Genomic DNA, 16,600 nt, shown 5'->3' on the forward strand with positions numbered 1-16,600 from the left:
TTGTAAGATCTGCAATCATAACTACCAGACTTACGTATTTCTAAGTTGAAAAATCAATATATAAATAGAGATTTTACCAGAAGTGACATGAGGAATTTATGAAGATAGACAATCTGAATACAGCCAACACTCAGTGATACCACACCATCCACTTTGGACATGTCAGTATAGGACTCTCCTTCAGTAGCATCTGGATACAAATCCAAGTTAAAATGAAAAACTTCATTTCCCATTATTGAGACAGCCTGAAAAGCAGAGATTTGAATGTACTCTTTCCAAGAGGATAATGACAAAATAAACTCTCACTGAAAAGGGACTTATATTTTTAATCATTATTGAAACAAAGATTTGTGTATCAAAACATATTTCATTAATATTTCTTAAAGTATATTTAAAAATAAAATCTCATATTCAATTATCAAAACATATTAGCTATCTATTTACTACACCTACTTTTTTATGGACTGTCTTAGGATCAACATCTGTGACAATAATATTTTCCAGTCTGGCAAATAGTGACTGTTTTCTTGACTGAAGAGAAAGAGAAGAATCAAGACCTGAAAAAAAATTATATTATTACAATTTCTAAAGACCTACCATAATAAGATCTTAAGATATTTCTTTTCATTGTGTAATTTTATTTGGGGGTGAAAATTTAGCTATATTTGAACTCCCAACTGATAAATAAGCGGCAATATTATATATTTTTAGTGTTATAAACAATGAAACCTATAAATTCATTATAATTACCTGAATTTTCAACCTTCTGAAAAAACTACACCTAATACAAATTGATTATCATGGGGTTTTAGGAAACCCTTTATATCTTATATCCAGTCATTACACAGAAGCTCTAAGTTTCATGAATCAAATTCACTACAGATACACTGCCAGCTTGGAAAGAACAACAACAAAAACACACATAATTTGAGGGGGTTTTTAGTTATTCAAGAATTTCATTAAGTATATTCTTTACATTTATCGGATCACAATGAGCTGGTAAAGACAGAATCAGATTAGTCGTAGCAGCTTTTGCCTAAAAGAACATAATGGGCTCATAGGCTTTCCTCTTCATTATAAGGTTGTTTTGCATTTGTACCAATAGAAAGCATATTCATAGACTTTAACCTGAATTCTGGATTGACATCTATACCAGCTAATCAACAGCATCCCCATGTGGACGTCAGTATCTCTTTTCACCTCCAAGACAACTCTCAGAAAGATTCAAAATACTAGTATGTGTGCTTCAATTTGATGGTCAGATTCTGACCAGCAGCTACAGCCCAAAGAGCAAAGAAAACATGCAGTTCAATTATGTCATGAAAAGAATTATCCAGTTTTCACAGCTCAGAGCCCTCCATTTATATATTTTTTAAAATTTTTTTAAAAAGCTATCTTTTAAACAATTTTTAACAGTGTGAAAACTTTTACCTTGAATCTTGATTTCAGCAATATTGTTCTTCTCATCGCAAACAGTGACACAGAAAGCATTCAATTTGGCAAACAGCCTGAAGTCAATAACATCCCTATCTTTAGAGGATACAATCACTAAAAATAAAACAAAGCATTCTATCACATGGAATTCTAGTAATTCAAACTATTAAGGTTTCTTCCTTAGATTAAGTGACCCATAGTTCTGTTTTAAAAAATTATAAAATTCTCAAGTTCTTAAAGATTTCAAAATTTTTTTGCTTTATATATTCTGTACAGTTTGCATTTTTCATATTGAGATATGTTACTTTTATAATTTAAAAGCAAGAAAAAAACACAAAATAAATAACATAAGGACACTGAAACTCAGAGAAGTTAAATAATGTGCCTACAGTCACTTAATTTAAGTAGCAGAAGCAGGATTTAAACTGAATTCTTCCTGATCTGAAATCTGGGCTCTTGTTCAACTAGACGCTATCCCTGCACTGCTATCCTCATGTTTCTGGGTCTTACTTCCTTATTTGTAAAATGGAAGGGAAGACCAACCCTCTGTGGAGCCTCTTCAGGAGCCACAGATAAGGGAGGAAGAACTCAATGTAAATATAGGTTTTCTTCCCTATTATCCACCGAAAGCATTCCCCACCACCATCAAAGAACAAAAACAGGTATTTTTTTTTTAAAGCAACAGTATTAGTTACCTTTGCCTTATATAGCAGTTACCCACATATGATTTTGTTTGAAAAAAAGGACAGAAGTGGGGAAAATGGCACACAAAAGACTGAACTAAATGATCTCTAAGATTCCTTGTTTTCCTCTAGATTCTAACATGCTTGTTAACAAGAAATGAAGTGTTTTTCATACCTTTCTGCAGAGCTGAATTTTTTTGTTGCTTCTCATCTGAAATTTGCACTTCTTTGGAATCACTTCTTTGGTCATTGGATGGAATTATGGTTGTCAGGTAATTAATAGAAGACAGAAGAGCTTGTGTTTGCAGCAACAGATTTAAAGATGAAAAAGCCACCTAGAAATTTTTTAAAAAGAAAATTTATTTTTCAGGCCAATTATACCCATAATCTCCACGATGGACCTGAAAGGCTTCTAGCTAGGCCTACATCACTGCTTTCACAGCTTGGAAGGAAGAGAGAGATCAAGATTCATAGCCTAGACTCCTTAAACAGGAAATATATAGAGAGTAAATCACACACACATTGAGAGTTCCTATGAATATCAAAGTAACCTAATTATTCCATTTCCCAAGCATAATTAACATGGAGCCTATAATCTGCTTGTCATGACCATCCCAATATCCATCATGTTTTTGGATCTTCAATGGACTCTTTATTATGATTACATAAAACATATAAGTCAGATCATAAAACTCCAAAATCACCATGTGTTAATAGTAGGTCAAGAAATAATTTCAAATGTGATATTCATGAGATTTAAATACAAAAAGTACAATTATAAGTGAATTCTCAGTTACTAAATGATTGTCTAAAACCGTAATAATAGTCTTATCATTTAAATAGATAGATAGATAGATAGATAATAAATCTTTTAGAAAAATAAGTTACATTTTTTAAAACAGTGACCCAAGAAAGCTAAGACACCAACAAAAATTGCTTTCAGGAATATGTGATTTTCTAATAGCAAATGAAAATTTTTAAAAAAAATCTTTGCTTCTATAAAAGAATTTCCTTTTGGGCTCCCTGCTCAGTGGGGAGTCTGCTTCTCCCTCTGACCCTCTCTCCTCTCATGCTCTCTCTCACTCTGTCTCTCTAATAAATAAAATCTAAAAAAAAAAAAAAAAAAAGAATTTCCTTTTATTGCCTCAAAGCACTAAGTGGATATAAAAAACTATAAAAAGGAGGGTTCACAATATTCAACAGATTCTCCCATCTCTCAAAAGTGTAACCTAAAATTCCTATCTCTGATTATCTTTTTAATGTAACCCACAACTACTTTTTGTTTCCTCTTCCTCCGTGTGACTACCTTAATGTGGCTCCAGAAATATTCAACATCTCTCCTTGTATTTCACACTTTCTCAGCCCTGCATTAAACAGCAGTATATTGTATGATTTGTTTAAAATCCTGCTGTTTCTTTGTAAATCAAAGTTCTGTCATCTATAGCATTCCCTTTATAAGAAATAATTAGGATGTGCTACAGTAGGTTAAAACACCAGCTCTATGATACTAAATGATATAGAGCATGGTTGGTATCTATGAGATTAATTTATAACTTTTATTGGTTCTTGATAATTTCATCAAATTACCCAGTCATTATTCCTCAAAGGACTGGAGACTTCCACAGTAAGTTATTTTCAAATAAGATACATTCTTTAAACTAAATTTCTTACCTTAAGTGTTTGTTCAGTTTTTTCAAATGTGGTTTGAAAACTAGGTCCATTCTTATCAGCCTAAAAAAAAGAACAAAAGTTCTAAAGAAGGATTTAAGACCAAAGTAAATAAATCACTTATTATGATCTTTAGCTTATTTTTTATATTATTCAGAACTGTAATTTTATGTATATTATATAATTAATTTTATTCTCATTATTTTAAATGTATAGCCAAATTATTTATTTATTACAGTCGTGCAAATTTGTTCTCCTCTCCAAATATGGAAGACTATGTAGGTGGAAACTACAGCTAGAGACCAGAATTATAAACTCTGAAGGCTGGAAGGCTTAAAGGTCATCTAGCCCATCCATCACCCAATCCTTGAATCCCTTTATATCTTTGGGAAGTCTATTTTAGGTTCACTCCAGTGAAAGAAATCTCATTTTCTTACAAATTTAATCTTTAGAGAAATTTGATTTAATTAGGTCTTCATACTAAGTCAAAAATCTATCTCCCATCATAATTATCTATTGGTTCAAGTTCTGTCTCTTGGGAACATCCACAGTAAATTCAGTTTTACCTCTTGTGAGAAGCCTTCTGGCTAGGCCAGTTTCTCTGCCTCTTTTTTTTTTTTAAGATTATATTTATTTGAGGGCGCCTGGGTGGCTCAGATAGTTAAGTGTCTGCCTTCGGCTCAGGTCATGATCCCAGGGTCCTGGGATCGAATCTCGCATTGGGCTCCCTGCTCCTTGGGAGCCTACTTCTCCCTCTGCCTCTCTCTCTCACTCTCTCTCTCTCTCTCTCTCTGTCTCTCATGAATAGATAAACAAAATCTTTAAAAAAAAAGATTATATTTATTTGAGAGAGAGAGAGCATGAGCAGGGGGAGGGGAAGCAGAGGGTGAGGGAGAAGCAGACTACCCGCTGAGCAGGGAGCCAGATGCGGGGCTCAATCCTAGGACCCTGAGATCATGACCTGAGCCGAAGACAGATGCTTAGCCAACTGAGCCACCCAGACTCCCCATCTCTGCCTCTTTAATGCAATAAAACTTTATACTCTTCTTTGTGAGAGAATCAACCACATATTTTAATTTTTATCTACTTGTCTATCTTCCTACAAGTCCATAATTTCCTTGAAAACAGGGAATGTTTTTCATCTCTGTATCCCAAGTGCCTAATAGAACCCGACAAAGACATTCAATAAATAGTTGTTGAATGATTAAACAAATCAACTAATCCTGAATGAAGCTAAATACCATTACTTCCTTCAGCATTTCTCATATGATATCTTTTTAAGTCCCTTCCCAATCCTGGCAGTTCTCTTCTGCACCCAATCAAATCTGACTTTATTCCTTTAGATGAAGGATACTCAGCCAAATATCATCTACACATACAATGAATATAGGCAGGTGAATATGCCCCAACAGATAGGAGTGCATTCTATGTCATCCGAAGCTTCCATCTTTGGGGACAGAGGGCTTGTGGCTTCTTAATGGTCCTAGTCTTGTACTTAAGTGAAAGAGAAAGTGTAACATGAAAATGGAAAAAGAAACAGTGGATATCCCTGTGATTAAAACCTATGACAAACATCTGGAGCATTTACTAATCTGCTTTTTCTACTAATCATCTTTTTCCTTCCAGATGACAGTTTAGAGTATACAATAAATTTGTAAACATTTTATGGCCCTTACCTTAACATATTCTACTTTTAAGAGATCTAATCCAGGTTTATCAGAAGAGCTAATCAAGTGAAGGGGCTTCTTTCTGGATCCTAGATTAAAGAAGAAGAAAAAAGTGTTTCAAATAAATTGCTCTTTTTTTAAGATTGGAATTTTCTGTATGTCTTTTTCTTTTTAAAAAAAATGTTGCTAATTAAGCTTTAAAAAGACTGCACATATTTTCACGCACTGGTGAATAAATAAACCAATCTAAATATTGATCTTACCTTTAGCATCCAACTTACTTAAAAACATGCATATTTATTTTCATTTGATTTTACATCTGTGTTCAAAAATAATCAATACTTCCCTAGATATTTTTAAGGACATATGTGCATTTATACGGCAGGAGAAAGACAAGTTAATTAAGAATTAAGCAAAATTAACTCTAGTTCATCTCTACCCTTACTAGGAGATACTCAACTTTAGTTTTCTCAACTATATAACAAGACTGAACCAGAAAAATATGTAATACCAGGGCCCATATTGAACTCGAGTTGGAAGAGGTGAGTCCGGTCTCAAAATGGAGGTAAAACCACCGCCCGGTCGCCCCCAGCCCGACTCCGGCCGTTGCCGCCACCGGGGGGAGGAGGGCTATGATCCAAAGGAAACAGAGCAGTTAAGAAAACTGTTTATTGGTGGTTTGAGCTTTGAAACTACAGATGATAGTTTAAGAGAACATTTTCAAAAATGGGGTACACTTACAGATTGTATGGTGATGAGAGACCCCCAAACAAAATGTTCCAGGGGTTTTGGTTCTGTGACTTACTCTTGTGTTGAAGAGGTGGATGCAGCAATGTGCACCCAACCACACAGGGTTGATGGGCATGTAGTGGAACCAAAGCTGTTTCTAGAGAGGATTCTGTAAAGCCTGGTGCCCACCTAACAGTGAAGAACATTTTTGTTGGTGGTACTAAAGAAGATACAGAAGAATATAATTTGAGAGACTACTTTGAAAAGTATGGCAAGATTGAAACCATAGAAGTTATGGAAGACAGGCAGAGTAGAAAAAAGAGAGGATTTGCTTTTGTAACTTTTGATGATCATGATACAGTTGATAAAACTGTTGTTCAGAAATACCACACTATTAATGGGCATAACTGTGAAGTGAAAAAAGCCCTTTCTAAACAAGAAATGCAGTCTGCTGGATCACAAAGAGGTCGTGGAGGTGGATCTGGCAACTTCATGGGTCATGGAGGAAACTTTGGAGGTGGTGGTAACTTTGGCCGTGGTGGAAACTTTGGTGGAAGAGGCGGCTATGGTGGTGGAGGTGGTGGCAGCAGAGGTAGTTATGGAGGGGCTCAGGGTGGATATAATGGATTTGGAGGTGATGGTGGCAACTACGGTGGTGGTCCTGGATATAGTAGTAGAGGAGGCGATGGTGGTGGTGGACCAGGATATGGAAACCAAGGAGGCGGATATGGAGGTGGTGGTGGAGGATACGATGGTTACAATGAAGGAGGAAATTTTGGAGGTAACTACGGTGGTGGTGGGAACTATAATGATTTTGGAAATTATAGTGGACAACAGCAATCAAATTATGGACCCACGAAGGGGGGCAGTTTTGGTGGAAGCAGCTCGGGCAGTCCCTATGGTGGTGGTTATGGATCTGGTGGTGGAAGTGGTGGATATGGTAGCAGATGGTTCTAAAAAAAATTCAGAAGAAAAGGGCTACAGTTCTTGGCAGGAGAGACAGCAAGGAGTGGTCAGGAAAGCTGCAGGTTACTTTGAGACAGTGGTTCCAACTGCATTAGAGGAACTGTAAAAATCTGCCACAGAAGGAACGATGATCCATAGTCAGAAAAGTTACTGCAGCTTAAACAGGAAACCCTTCTTGTTCAGGACTGTCATAGCCACAGTGTGCAAAAAGTGCAGCTACTGATTAATGCAGTGTAGTATCAGTTACATGTACATTCCTGAGGTCTTTCATCTGTTGGAGCTTTGTCTTTGTCTTTTCATTACATCAGCTATATTGCCCTGTAAATTGTGGTAGTGGTAAAATAAAAAATTACGGAATTAAAAAAAAAAAAGAAAGAAAAATATGTAATACCTTATTAAGCTATAAAATTCTAAGAATATTTCATTCATATTAAAGAAATTTACATAATTTTCCTTTGTTTAGGCTGAGAGAAGGCTTATTAGAAAATATTTTCTAAGGGAGGGGAATTGCTAAATTTCTTTTAGTTTAAAAACTACAGGTACACTACTAGATATCCTCTATATCCTTCACATAGACATACCAAGGAACTGCCTCAAAAAGCTGTGGAAGAAGATATTTACACACCATTTTATTATTTGCAGTTCTATAACTCCTGCTCCTGAGAAATCTCAGAATTTTCACTTCAGCGTCAAGGTCATAACCTTCCCTAAAGGAAAAAACAGCCTAGCAAATTTTTTACATTTTCCCCTCAAGACAGTAATGTAAACTCCATCCAAACATAGTGCTTATAGAAACTGACTAACATATAAAACATTTTTCTTCTAAACTGAGATGTGTTTTAGTTTCAACTATTAAAAAATAACAAAAATAGGACTTTGTATTTGATGAAAATATTAGGCAAATATTAAGTAATTACTGTAGATTCGCCCATTACATCATTCCTCAAATACTTAATTAGCACACAAGATGTACACCGAAATAAACCATAAGAGCTTCTAAAATAATGAATTTTATCCCCCATCCTAAGTTTTTATAACCTGGTGCTGCTTCTGATATATAAACACAATCAACTAATGGTTGGCTAGTGTTTACTATTCTATTTAATAGAAAGAACAAAGACTTTAATATTACAAGATCAGAGATAAATACTAGGTTTTGCCATTCCTAAGATGCATGGTCTTGAATAAGCCACTTAATCCCTCCTTATTTAACCTTTCTTGTAAAATGGGAATAATATTCCCTATATAAAGGAGATTTATATGGACTCTCTAAGACAGTAGATCACAGTAGTTAAGAATACAAACCCAGACTTCCAGGGTTTTAATCGGTTTTAATCATGGTTTAGCCACTAACCAGCAGTATGACCCTGGATAAATTATATTAAATTTATGCCTTAGTTTCTTCATATGTAAATTGGAGATAATAACATTGTCATAAGGGTTAAATGAGTTATTATTTATAAAATTCTTAAAACAGGTGCTAGCTATTATTTATTATATTATTATATACATAGGTGTTTTAGATACTCAAAGTGATATTATATTTATTAACGATTATTTCTATATTTACGACTATTACCTTGAATTTCATGGTAATCCAAGCTGATTTTCTTTAAATAAGATACCACAGTTATATCAAATGTTCTCATTGTAGCCTCTGTTCCTAAATGAGTAACATTAAATACCAGAATTGTATCTTCTTCTTTCTGTTGTTCGGTAAATTCCAAAACCACCTAAAAGATCAGGACAGACAATAAAGGCTTGATGAATTTTAGAATCATGCTTAAAAACAAAATTTTTCTTCATACATATCATCATGAGAATAAAAGAAACTTTGCTCATACTTTCTTACTACCATAAAGTTATTTACTATGACTGGAAATTATCACCTTAAATTCTATTATTCAGAATACATCTATATAAAAATCATGATATAATTTTACATCAATTATTGATTTACTTTTTTAATTTAGTAGAAACAGGAATGTATGGATTCTTACTTAATATGTTTTTCTTAAACCTATCATGTTTAGATGTTTAACTCTATCATGTTTAAACCTATCATCATGTTTAAATCGTGTGTTGATAAAAAAAAAAGCAGCATTCCCCCCATTAAAGTAAAAAGTAAGACAGGCTATTCACTATTACAGTATTATTTAAATTTATTCTGGATATGACAACCAGTATATTTAGTCAATCAAATACAAAATATTTATGTGGCAATTTTTTTTTAAGATTTTATTTATTTGGCAGAGAGAGACACAGCGAGAGAGGGAACACAAGCAGGGGAGTGGGAGAGGGAGAAGCAGGCTTCCCGCTGAGCAGGAAGCCCGATGCTGGGCTCGATCCCAGCACCCTGGCATCATGACCTGAGCCGAAGGCAGACGCTTAATGACTGAGCCACCCAGGCGCCCCATGTGGCAATTTTTAAAACATGAAAGTTCTTTGATATTCCATCAAGAGATAGAGATCTTTGTCTACCATCTTTGAATTTCAACAGGCTTGTGACTACTTCATTCAACAGGCTACAGAGGAAGCAACACAATAATAACTTCCAATGATAAAAAAGACCCATAAAATTTCCACCTGGGAATGCATACTGAGGGAAAGCTAGCTGCCATGTAAAAAGTTCAACTGCCCAGAGACTGCCATGTTCAGGAGGCCATGAGTAAGCATTTCAAACAGTCCCAGCTGAGGTCCCAGCCAACAGCCAGTATTAAGTGCCAGCCTCATGAGACAGACACTTCTGAGGCCCTCTGAAGCTTCAGGTCACTGTAGCTCCAGCAAATCAGACTGCAACCACATGAAAAACTATACACAACAATTACTAAGCTGGGAGGCACCTGGGTGGCCCAGTGGGTTAAGCCTTTGGCTCAGGTCATGATCTCAGGGTCCTGGGAGCAAGTCCTGTGTTGGGCTCCCTGCTCAGCGGGGAGTCAGCTTCTCCCTCCCCTATGCCCCTCTGGCCCCCACAAGTGCTCACTCTCTCTCTCTCCCTCTCTCAAATAAATAAATATCTTTAAAAAAAATTGCTAAGCTGGGCCCTTCCACAATTCCTAACCCATAATACTCTGAGCAAAATAAAACAGTTGTTTTGAGCTATCATGTTTTGGAATAACCTGTTAGGTAGCAATAATAACCAGAACAATGTAAATACTGAAAAAAAGCAAAAATAACATTGTTGGCAGTGATATATACTTAAGAAAAACTAGGAGTGTCAACTGAAAAATAGAAACAATAAGATAGTATAACAAGATATTCAGTACAGAGTTGTTATACAAAAGTAAATTTCAGATAAATCAATGATTTAAGTGAAAGCAATGAAATCATAAAATAATATATTAAAGTGTGGGTAAATATTTTTGTAATCAAGGAGAATTTTCTAAACATACACTAAGATATAAAGAAAAAATTTAATATATTTCACTATAGCAACATTTAAAACCTCAAAATGGCAAAAGAAGTCAAGTTGGGAAAAACAATACTATTTTTTCTTAGATGATTCTGATTATCATTGTTTATCATTTTAGTTTATTCATTCAATATTCAATAAAATATTTATTGGGCATCATCTACCATGTACAAGGCCATGCCAGCCGCTAGGAACATCAAAGTGACCAGGACAGACAAGGTCCTTGTCCTGATGGAGCTTATATTCTAAGAAGAGTGGGGAAAAGTGAAGGTTCCCTTTATTGGGTGGTCAGGACTTTCCAGTAAGATGGCACTTGAGCAAGTATCTAATAGAAGTAAAGAATCAAGTCATACAGAAAAAGAGTGTTCCAGGCAAAAAAAAGTCAACAAAAAAAAAAATACCCCAGCAAGCACAAAGAATGTGCTTTGGTATATATAAGGAAGAACAAAAGGCAAGTGTAAGCTCCATAAGGCAAGAACTTTGTGCTCGCTGCTATAAGGTCAGTACCTAAAACAATGCACTCCATGTTGACACTTGATGAATATTTACTGAAGGGATAATGAAATATGACTGGAGCAGAGTGAGCAAGGCAGAAGAGAACTGAAGATGAATCTAAAGAAGTCATATGGGGTGACCTGTATGCCATGTAAGGCCTAGCAGGCCATGGGAAGGACTTAACCCTTTACTCTAATCAAGATGGAGGCCAACAGACGGTTGTGAGCAGAGAAATGACATGATCTTTTACTTTAAAAGAATCACTGAATGCTATATCAAAAACTAATGATGTACTATACAGTGGCTAATTGAACATAATAAAAAAATAAAAAATAAAAGGATTACTCTGAGGGCGCCTGGGTGGCTCAGTCAGTTAAGTGTCCAACTCTTGATTTTGGCTCAAGGTCATGGTCTCAGAGTCGTGAGATCAAGCCCTGCCTCAGGCTTGGTTCTCTCTCTCTCTCTTCTCCCTCCCCACCCCGACAAACCCCGCTGGCATGCTCTCTCTAAAAAAAAAAACCACTCTATGTATCTTGAGCTTTTCCAGAATAGATTAGATACAGTATAGATCACTCTCATATCAGTTTTTACAAAATAACATTTCATTTTCTTGGAACTGTGTATGTGTGTTAGGAAGTAGGGAAGAAAGAGTATATTTTTAATATACTTAATATTTGAATCTAGCATGAGATAGTTTACAAGGATAGTGATGACAACAATATATTTACTTATGGACAAAACAAAAATACATACCTCTTTAATTTCAAACTTTAGTAAAAGATTAATGAGCTCCTCATTTGGGGCCTCTGCAACTTTTTTTAGTACTGAACTTCTCACACTTTTACCAGTCTGTGTATCTCCATCTTCAGCATCAAAATATTCATCATCAGACTCTAAAGAACACATTCATTTGACTTGAATGTCCACTGAAAACTGCATGAAACACTCAAATCTCTCAAAAGTAAAATTCATTTATTAGATATAATCTTCATATTTAGAATCAGAATACAGTTATGTTTTTCGAAACCCACCAAGTAACTCAACCTGGCATGTGATAATGATATATAAAGACCAAACTACCCTATTATTTTTTTCTTCAATAGTTCTGTTTTTCACTTCAGTTCACTAATTCAATATTCAATATAAATAACTGTTGGGCATCATCCATCATCATATATCAGTCTGTACCAGACATTAAGGATACTAAAGTAAACAGGGCAGACATGATCCTTGTCCTCATGAAGCTTACACTCTACTTCAAAATTAAACACGATCAGTTAGGCTAGAGCTAGAAAAAAAGATCAGATCAGGTAGAAATTGGGGCAAAAAAGAAAAAGTAGCTTGTTTAGACTCTTATGCACTGGCAATCACAAAAATTCTTTCGGGGCACCTGGGTGGCTAAGTCAGTTAAGCGTCTGCCTTCAGGTCAGCTTGTGATGCTGGGGTCCTGGGATTGAGCCCCATGTTGGGCTCCTTGCTCAGTAGGGGAGTCTGCTTCTCCCTCTCCCTCCCCCAGCTTGTGCTCTCTCTCTCTCTCTCTCTCTCAAACAAATAAAATCTTTAAAAAGAAAAAAAAATCCTTTCATTCAAATGAAGAAACTGGGCTTAAAAAAAATGTGACTCCATTTCTGCGTTCTCTATTCTGTTCCATTGATCTATATTATCTGTTTTTGTGCCAGTACCATACTGTCTTGATGAATCACTAAATTCTACCCCAAATTAATAATACACTCTATGTTAACTAACTTGAATTTAAACAAAACCAAAAAAAAGTGACTCAAAATGACACAGTTGGTTAGAATAACTAGAACATGTGTTCTAGAACAACTAGAACTAAAACCAGTGAATTGCTTTAATACTTTCAAAATTCCTTTATTTTCTGAAAATTTTATCTCTATATACAAATATATACAGGCTTGGCTTAATAAAGAACATTTACTTTCCTTACCTGATTCTACTCCATCTAGCAACAGTGAAGTATCAAGTAGGTCCCTTGTCCTATCTGAAATAATAGGAATTGAGGATACCTAGAAAAGAATACAAGAAGTTTTCTTAACATACTGATTTAGCAGGATCAAATGTACTTAAATGAGAAAAATACTGAAAAAGTAATAGAGGCTAGAGAGAGATGGAAAGACACACACACCCACAATACACAAATCTTCCAAAAAAGGACTTTATGCAATCAACTAATGGTTGGCTAGTGTTTACTAACTATTAAGACTACCACCTGTATTTATAAGGGCAGACTGTGTACTACTCTAGTAGACAAGTTTACTTATCATTTAGTTGTGTGTCAATTAGTTGGTGTCTCTGACAATACTAACTGTATCACAGGTGCCTGGAAAATGGTATCAGCATTGGTGGGCTCTCTCAAATTTCATTTCAAAGTAAGTGGAAATTCAGCACCTTTTTTATGTTGTAAAGATCAATTCCAATTAAAGTTATCTACAACTTTTAAGTCTAATGTGTAAGAAAATTACATACAAATTATTCTATTTTGTAACATTTTAAGGAGGTTTTTGTATCTAATTTACTTAAACACATTTCATAAATTTGTAAAACATTTTTTTCCTTTGTCTTTTTGTTCCCTTTGTTCTCTAAAAGCTGACTTCCTACCACCACTCTAAAGAGTAGTGAAAACAGGCTTCAAAATTTCCCTATTCAATGCCATATGCACTTTTGTATAGAATCAACAACATTAAACTTCAGAAGTGTATCAAATAAATGAAACTGGCCCTAAAAAATATTCAAAAACAAATTAGCTCATAGAAAGATGAAAAAAACTCACCATATACACATATGTAAAAATGCAGCATTTTTATTAGATCTATTTACCTGTCTCTCTGGAGACTGTGCAGAGGATTTCTGTGGCAAGGGTATACTGTTAATCAAACATAGCACATTTTTCATCTTCTGGTCAGAAATTCTCACATGCACCAATGGAAGTCCTCCAGATACTTTCAATCTAAAAATACAATTCAACTGTAAGGTTTTAAGGTCCAGCTTCTCTCTATTATGGCGGGGGGAGGGGAATGGATTTGAGACTACACTGTGGAGTCAAAGTGACTCTGGACATGTTTTAATCTAACTAATGCCTCATTCAGTCAACATTGTCAGAGAATGAAAGGTTCTACGTAAGCCAAGTTTCCAGATAATTTTAATGTATCCCTCTTCAGCAGCCAAACCTTTTAAAGTTAACTAATTTTTATGAACATATTTTCAAACACAATGTCTAATTTTTAAAACCACTATACATGCTTTAACTATTTCCTGGCATCAAAGATTTTATATTAAACATATCTGAGAGTATCTACTCCATCACTCTCTATCCCCTTGCCTTGCACTTTATTTCCTTTTCTAGTACTTGTCAGCACCTGACATATCATATATGTTTGCTTATTTTATGTCTCCTGATTAAAATATAAGCACCCTAAGGACATCTGTTTTACCCACTACTGAATCATTGTTGTGCTCTCATTAGTTGCTTACTTTTGGACCCCTGCTTCTACTCGGCTTCCCTACTCAGCATAACTGCCTTGGCTTATCTGTCTCAATAGCTTTGTGGCAGCTGTTTGCTGCTCAGGAAGTTCTTTCCAGTTACTGCTTACCTTTGACTTGCCAACATGAGCAGCTCAAGTTGACAGCTGCCTAACCATTATATGAAGAGTGATATTCTGTATAAGGCACACACGAAAAGAGGCCGGTGGTTGGCTATTCCTGTCTCAAAATATTGAACTTTCTACAAAAGTACTCTGTAAGTTGAAAGCACCATAAATATGTAAAGATGCTTCTTTATTATTTGTGAAACTAAAGGCATCTCAAATAGAGGGACTGGATGAACCCTCCCACCCAAAATAACTACAAAGTTGGACAAAATACATGAAACAATGGTTGAAAAGACATTGGACATTAGTCAACAAAAGACAGATGAAAAACGGAAAACAAATGAGGGAAGACCTAGAAATACCCCAGCTTACTGACTTAAGAATTTCAAAATATGAGGGGTACAGTAAAGGAGTATTTCAAGAGAAATATACAACATTCAATGCCTATAGTAGAAAAGAAGAAAGTTCTTAAATCAGTGTTTTCAACTTCCACCTTAAAGGTGAGGGAAAAAAAAAAAAAAAACCTAGGAAAATAAAGCAAATGAAACCCAAAGGAAGCAGAAGGGGAAAAAAGCAATAACAAACATGAGAGTGGAAATCAATGAAATAAAAAACAGAAGGCGAATAGAGAAAATAATTGAAGCCAAAAGCTGATTCTTTCAGAAGATGATCAACAAAACTGATAAACTGATCAGGAAAAAAAGAGAAAAGGTACAAACTACTAACATCAGCAGAGAGAGAGACATAGCATCACTACAAATTCTCTATGTATTAAAAAGGCAATATAATAATATATGAACAATCTTATTACAATAAACTCAAAAACTAAGATGGACAGATTCCTTCCTTAAAAGACAAACTACCAAAGATCACTCAAAAAAATCTGAATTGCCCTCTATCTATGAAATATATTGAATTTGCAGTTAAAAACTCTCCCCCAAAAAACAAAACTCAAGTCCAGATGGCTTCACTAAATGAACTCCACCAAACATATAGAGAAGAAATAATTCTTCTACACAACTTCCTCCAAAAAACTCACTCCATGAGGCCAACATCACCCTGATAACGCTGATACAAAAACAATGAAAGCACAAATATCCCTCACAAATAGAGATGTGACCCTTGAACAACTTGGATTTGATCTCCATGGGTCTACTTAAATGCAGATTTTTTTTCAATAAATACGATGAAGTACTGTAATTGTATTTTCTCTCCCTTATGATTTTCTTAATAATATTTTCTTTTCTCTAGCTTTATTGTAAAAACAGAGGATATAACACATACACAAAACATGTGTTAATCACTGCTAATATTATCGGTAAGGCTTCCAGTTAAAGGTAGGCTTTTAGTAGTTAAGTTTAGGGGAAATCAAAAGTTATACATGGATTTTCAAAAGAGCGAGTGTGGGACTGGGGTGGGGGCTAGTGCCTCTAACCCTTGCATTGTTCAAGGGCCAACTCTATAAAAGGACACAAGGACTCTGAAGGGATGATGGATGTGTTCACTATCTTGACTATAGTGATGGTTTCATAGATATATACATACGTCAAAACTTATTAAATTGTACGCTTTAATTAGATGTAGCTTACTGATATACATATGTCAAAACTTATCAAATTGTACGCTTTAATTAGATATAGCTTGCTGAATGTCAATAATATTTCAGTAAGGCTGTTTTTAAGAAGGCAGCATAAATATTTCATAATTATCTCCTTAAATTCAAAATTCAGTTCCTACTTTTCATTCCCTTGAATTATTCTCAAGATTTTATGTGGTTTCATTATCAAAAGAGCCTCTATTCTTTTCCCTAGTTTCAAGTTTTTATTTAAATTCCAGTTAGTTAACATACAGTGTAATATTAGTTTCAGGAGTAGAATTTAGTGATTATCACTTACATACAACATCCAGTGCTCTTCACAAGTGCCCTCCTTAATATCC

At 35.0% G+C, this 16,600-nt stretch overlaps 2 protein-coding genes across 5 annotated transcripts in view; one reads left to right on the forward strand and one right to left on the reverse strand.

Annotated features, from left to right (window-relative positions):
* The window catches only part of VPS13C (vacuolar protein sorting 13 homolog C), a 182,107-nt gene that overhangs the window by 102,690 nt on the left and 62,817 nt on the right, over positions 1-16,600 (reverse strand). For all 4 annotated transcript variants that reach the window (XM_028099926.2, XM_028099927.2, XM_028099928.2 and 1 more), the window contains exons 23-32: positions 13,893-14,022; positions 13,003-13,081; positions 11,808-11,947; positions 8,727-8,880; positions 5,462-5,541; positions 3,789-3,848; positions 2,293-2,452; positions 1,432-1,548; positions 454-557; positions 78-245 (exon numbers count right to left, since the gene is read on the reverse strand). In XM_028099926.2, coding sequence (XP_027955727.1) covers positions 78-245; positions 454-557; positions 1,432-1,548; positions 2,293-2,452; positions 3,789-3,848; positions 5,462-5,541; positions 8,727-8,880; positions 11,808-11,947; positions 13,003-13,081; positions 13,893-14,022 — 1,192 coding nt within the window. The remainder of the gene's footprint in view (positions 1-77; positions 246-453; positions 558-1,431; positions 1,549-2,292; positions 2,453-3,788; positions 3,849-5,461; positions 5,542-8,726; positions 8,881-11,807; positions 11,948-13,002; positions 13,082-13,892; positions 14,023-16,600) is intronic.
* LOC114206281 (uncharacterized) lies at positions 6,395-7,154 on the forward strand. The gene has a single exon (XM_088024820.1). It carries the CDS (start codon positions 6,476-6,478, stop codon positions 7,136-7,138), a length of 663 nt encoding a protein of 220 aa, XP_087880946.1. The 5' UTR covers positions 6,395-6,475; the 3' UTR covers positions 7,139-7,154.

The sequence above is a fragment of the Eumetopias jubatus genome, unplaced genomic scaffold (genome assembly GCF_037043125.1).
Source record: "Eumetopias jubatus isolate StellerSeaLion01/CBP00866 unplaced genomic scaffold, mEumJub1_p1.0 scaffold_7, whole genome shotgun sequence".
Classification (NCBI taxonomy): domain Eukaryota; kingdom Metazoa; phylum Chordata; class Mammalia; order Carnivora; family Otariidae; genus Eumetopias; species Eumetopias jubatus.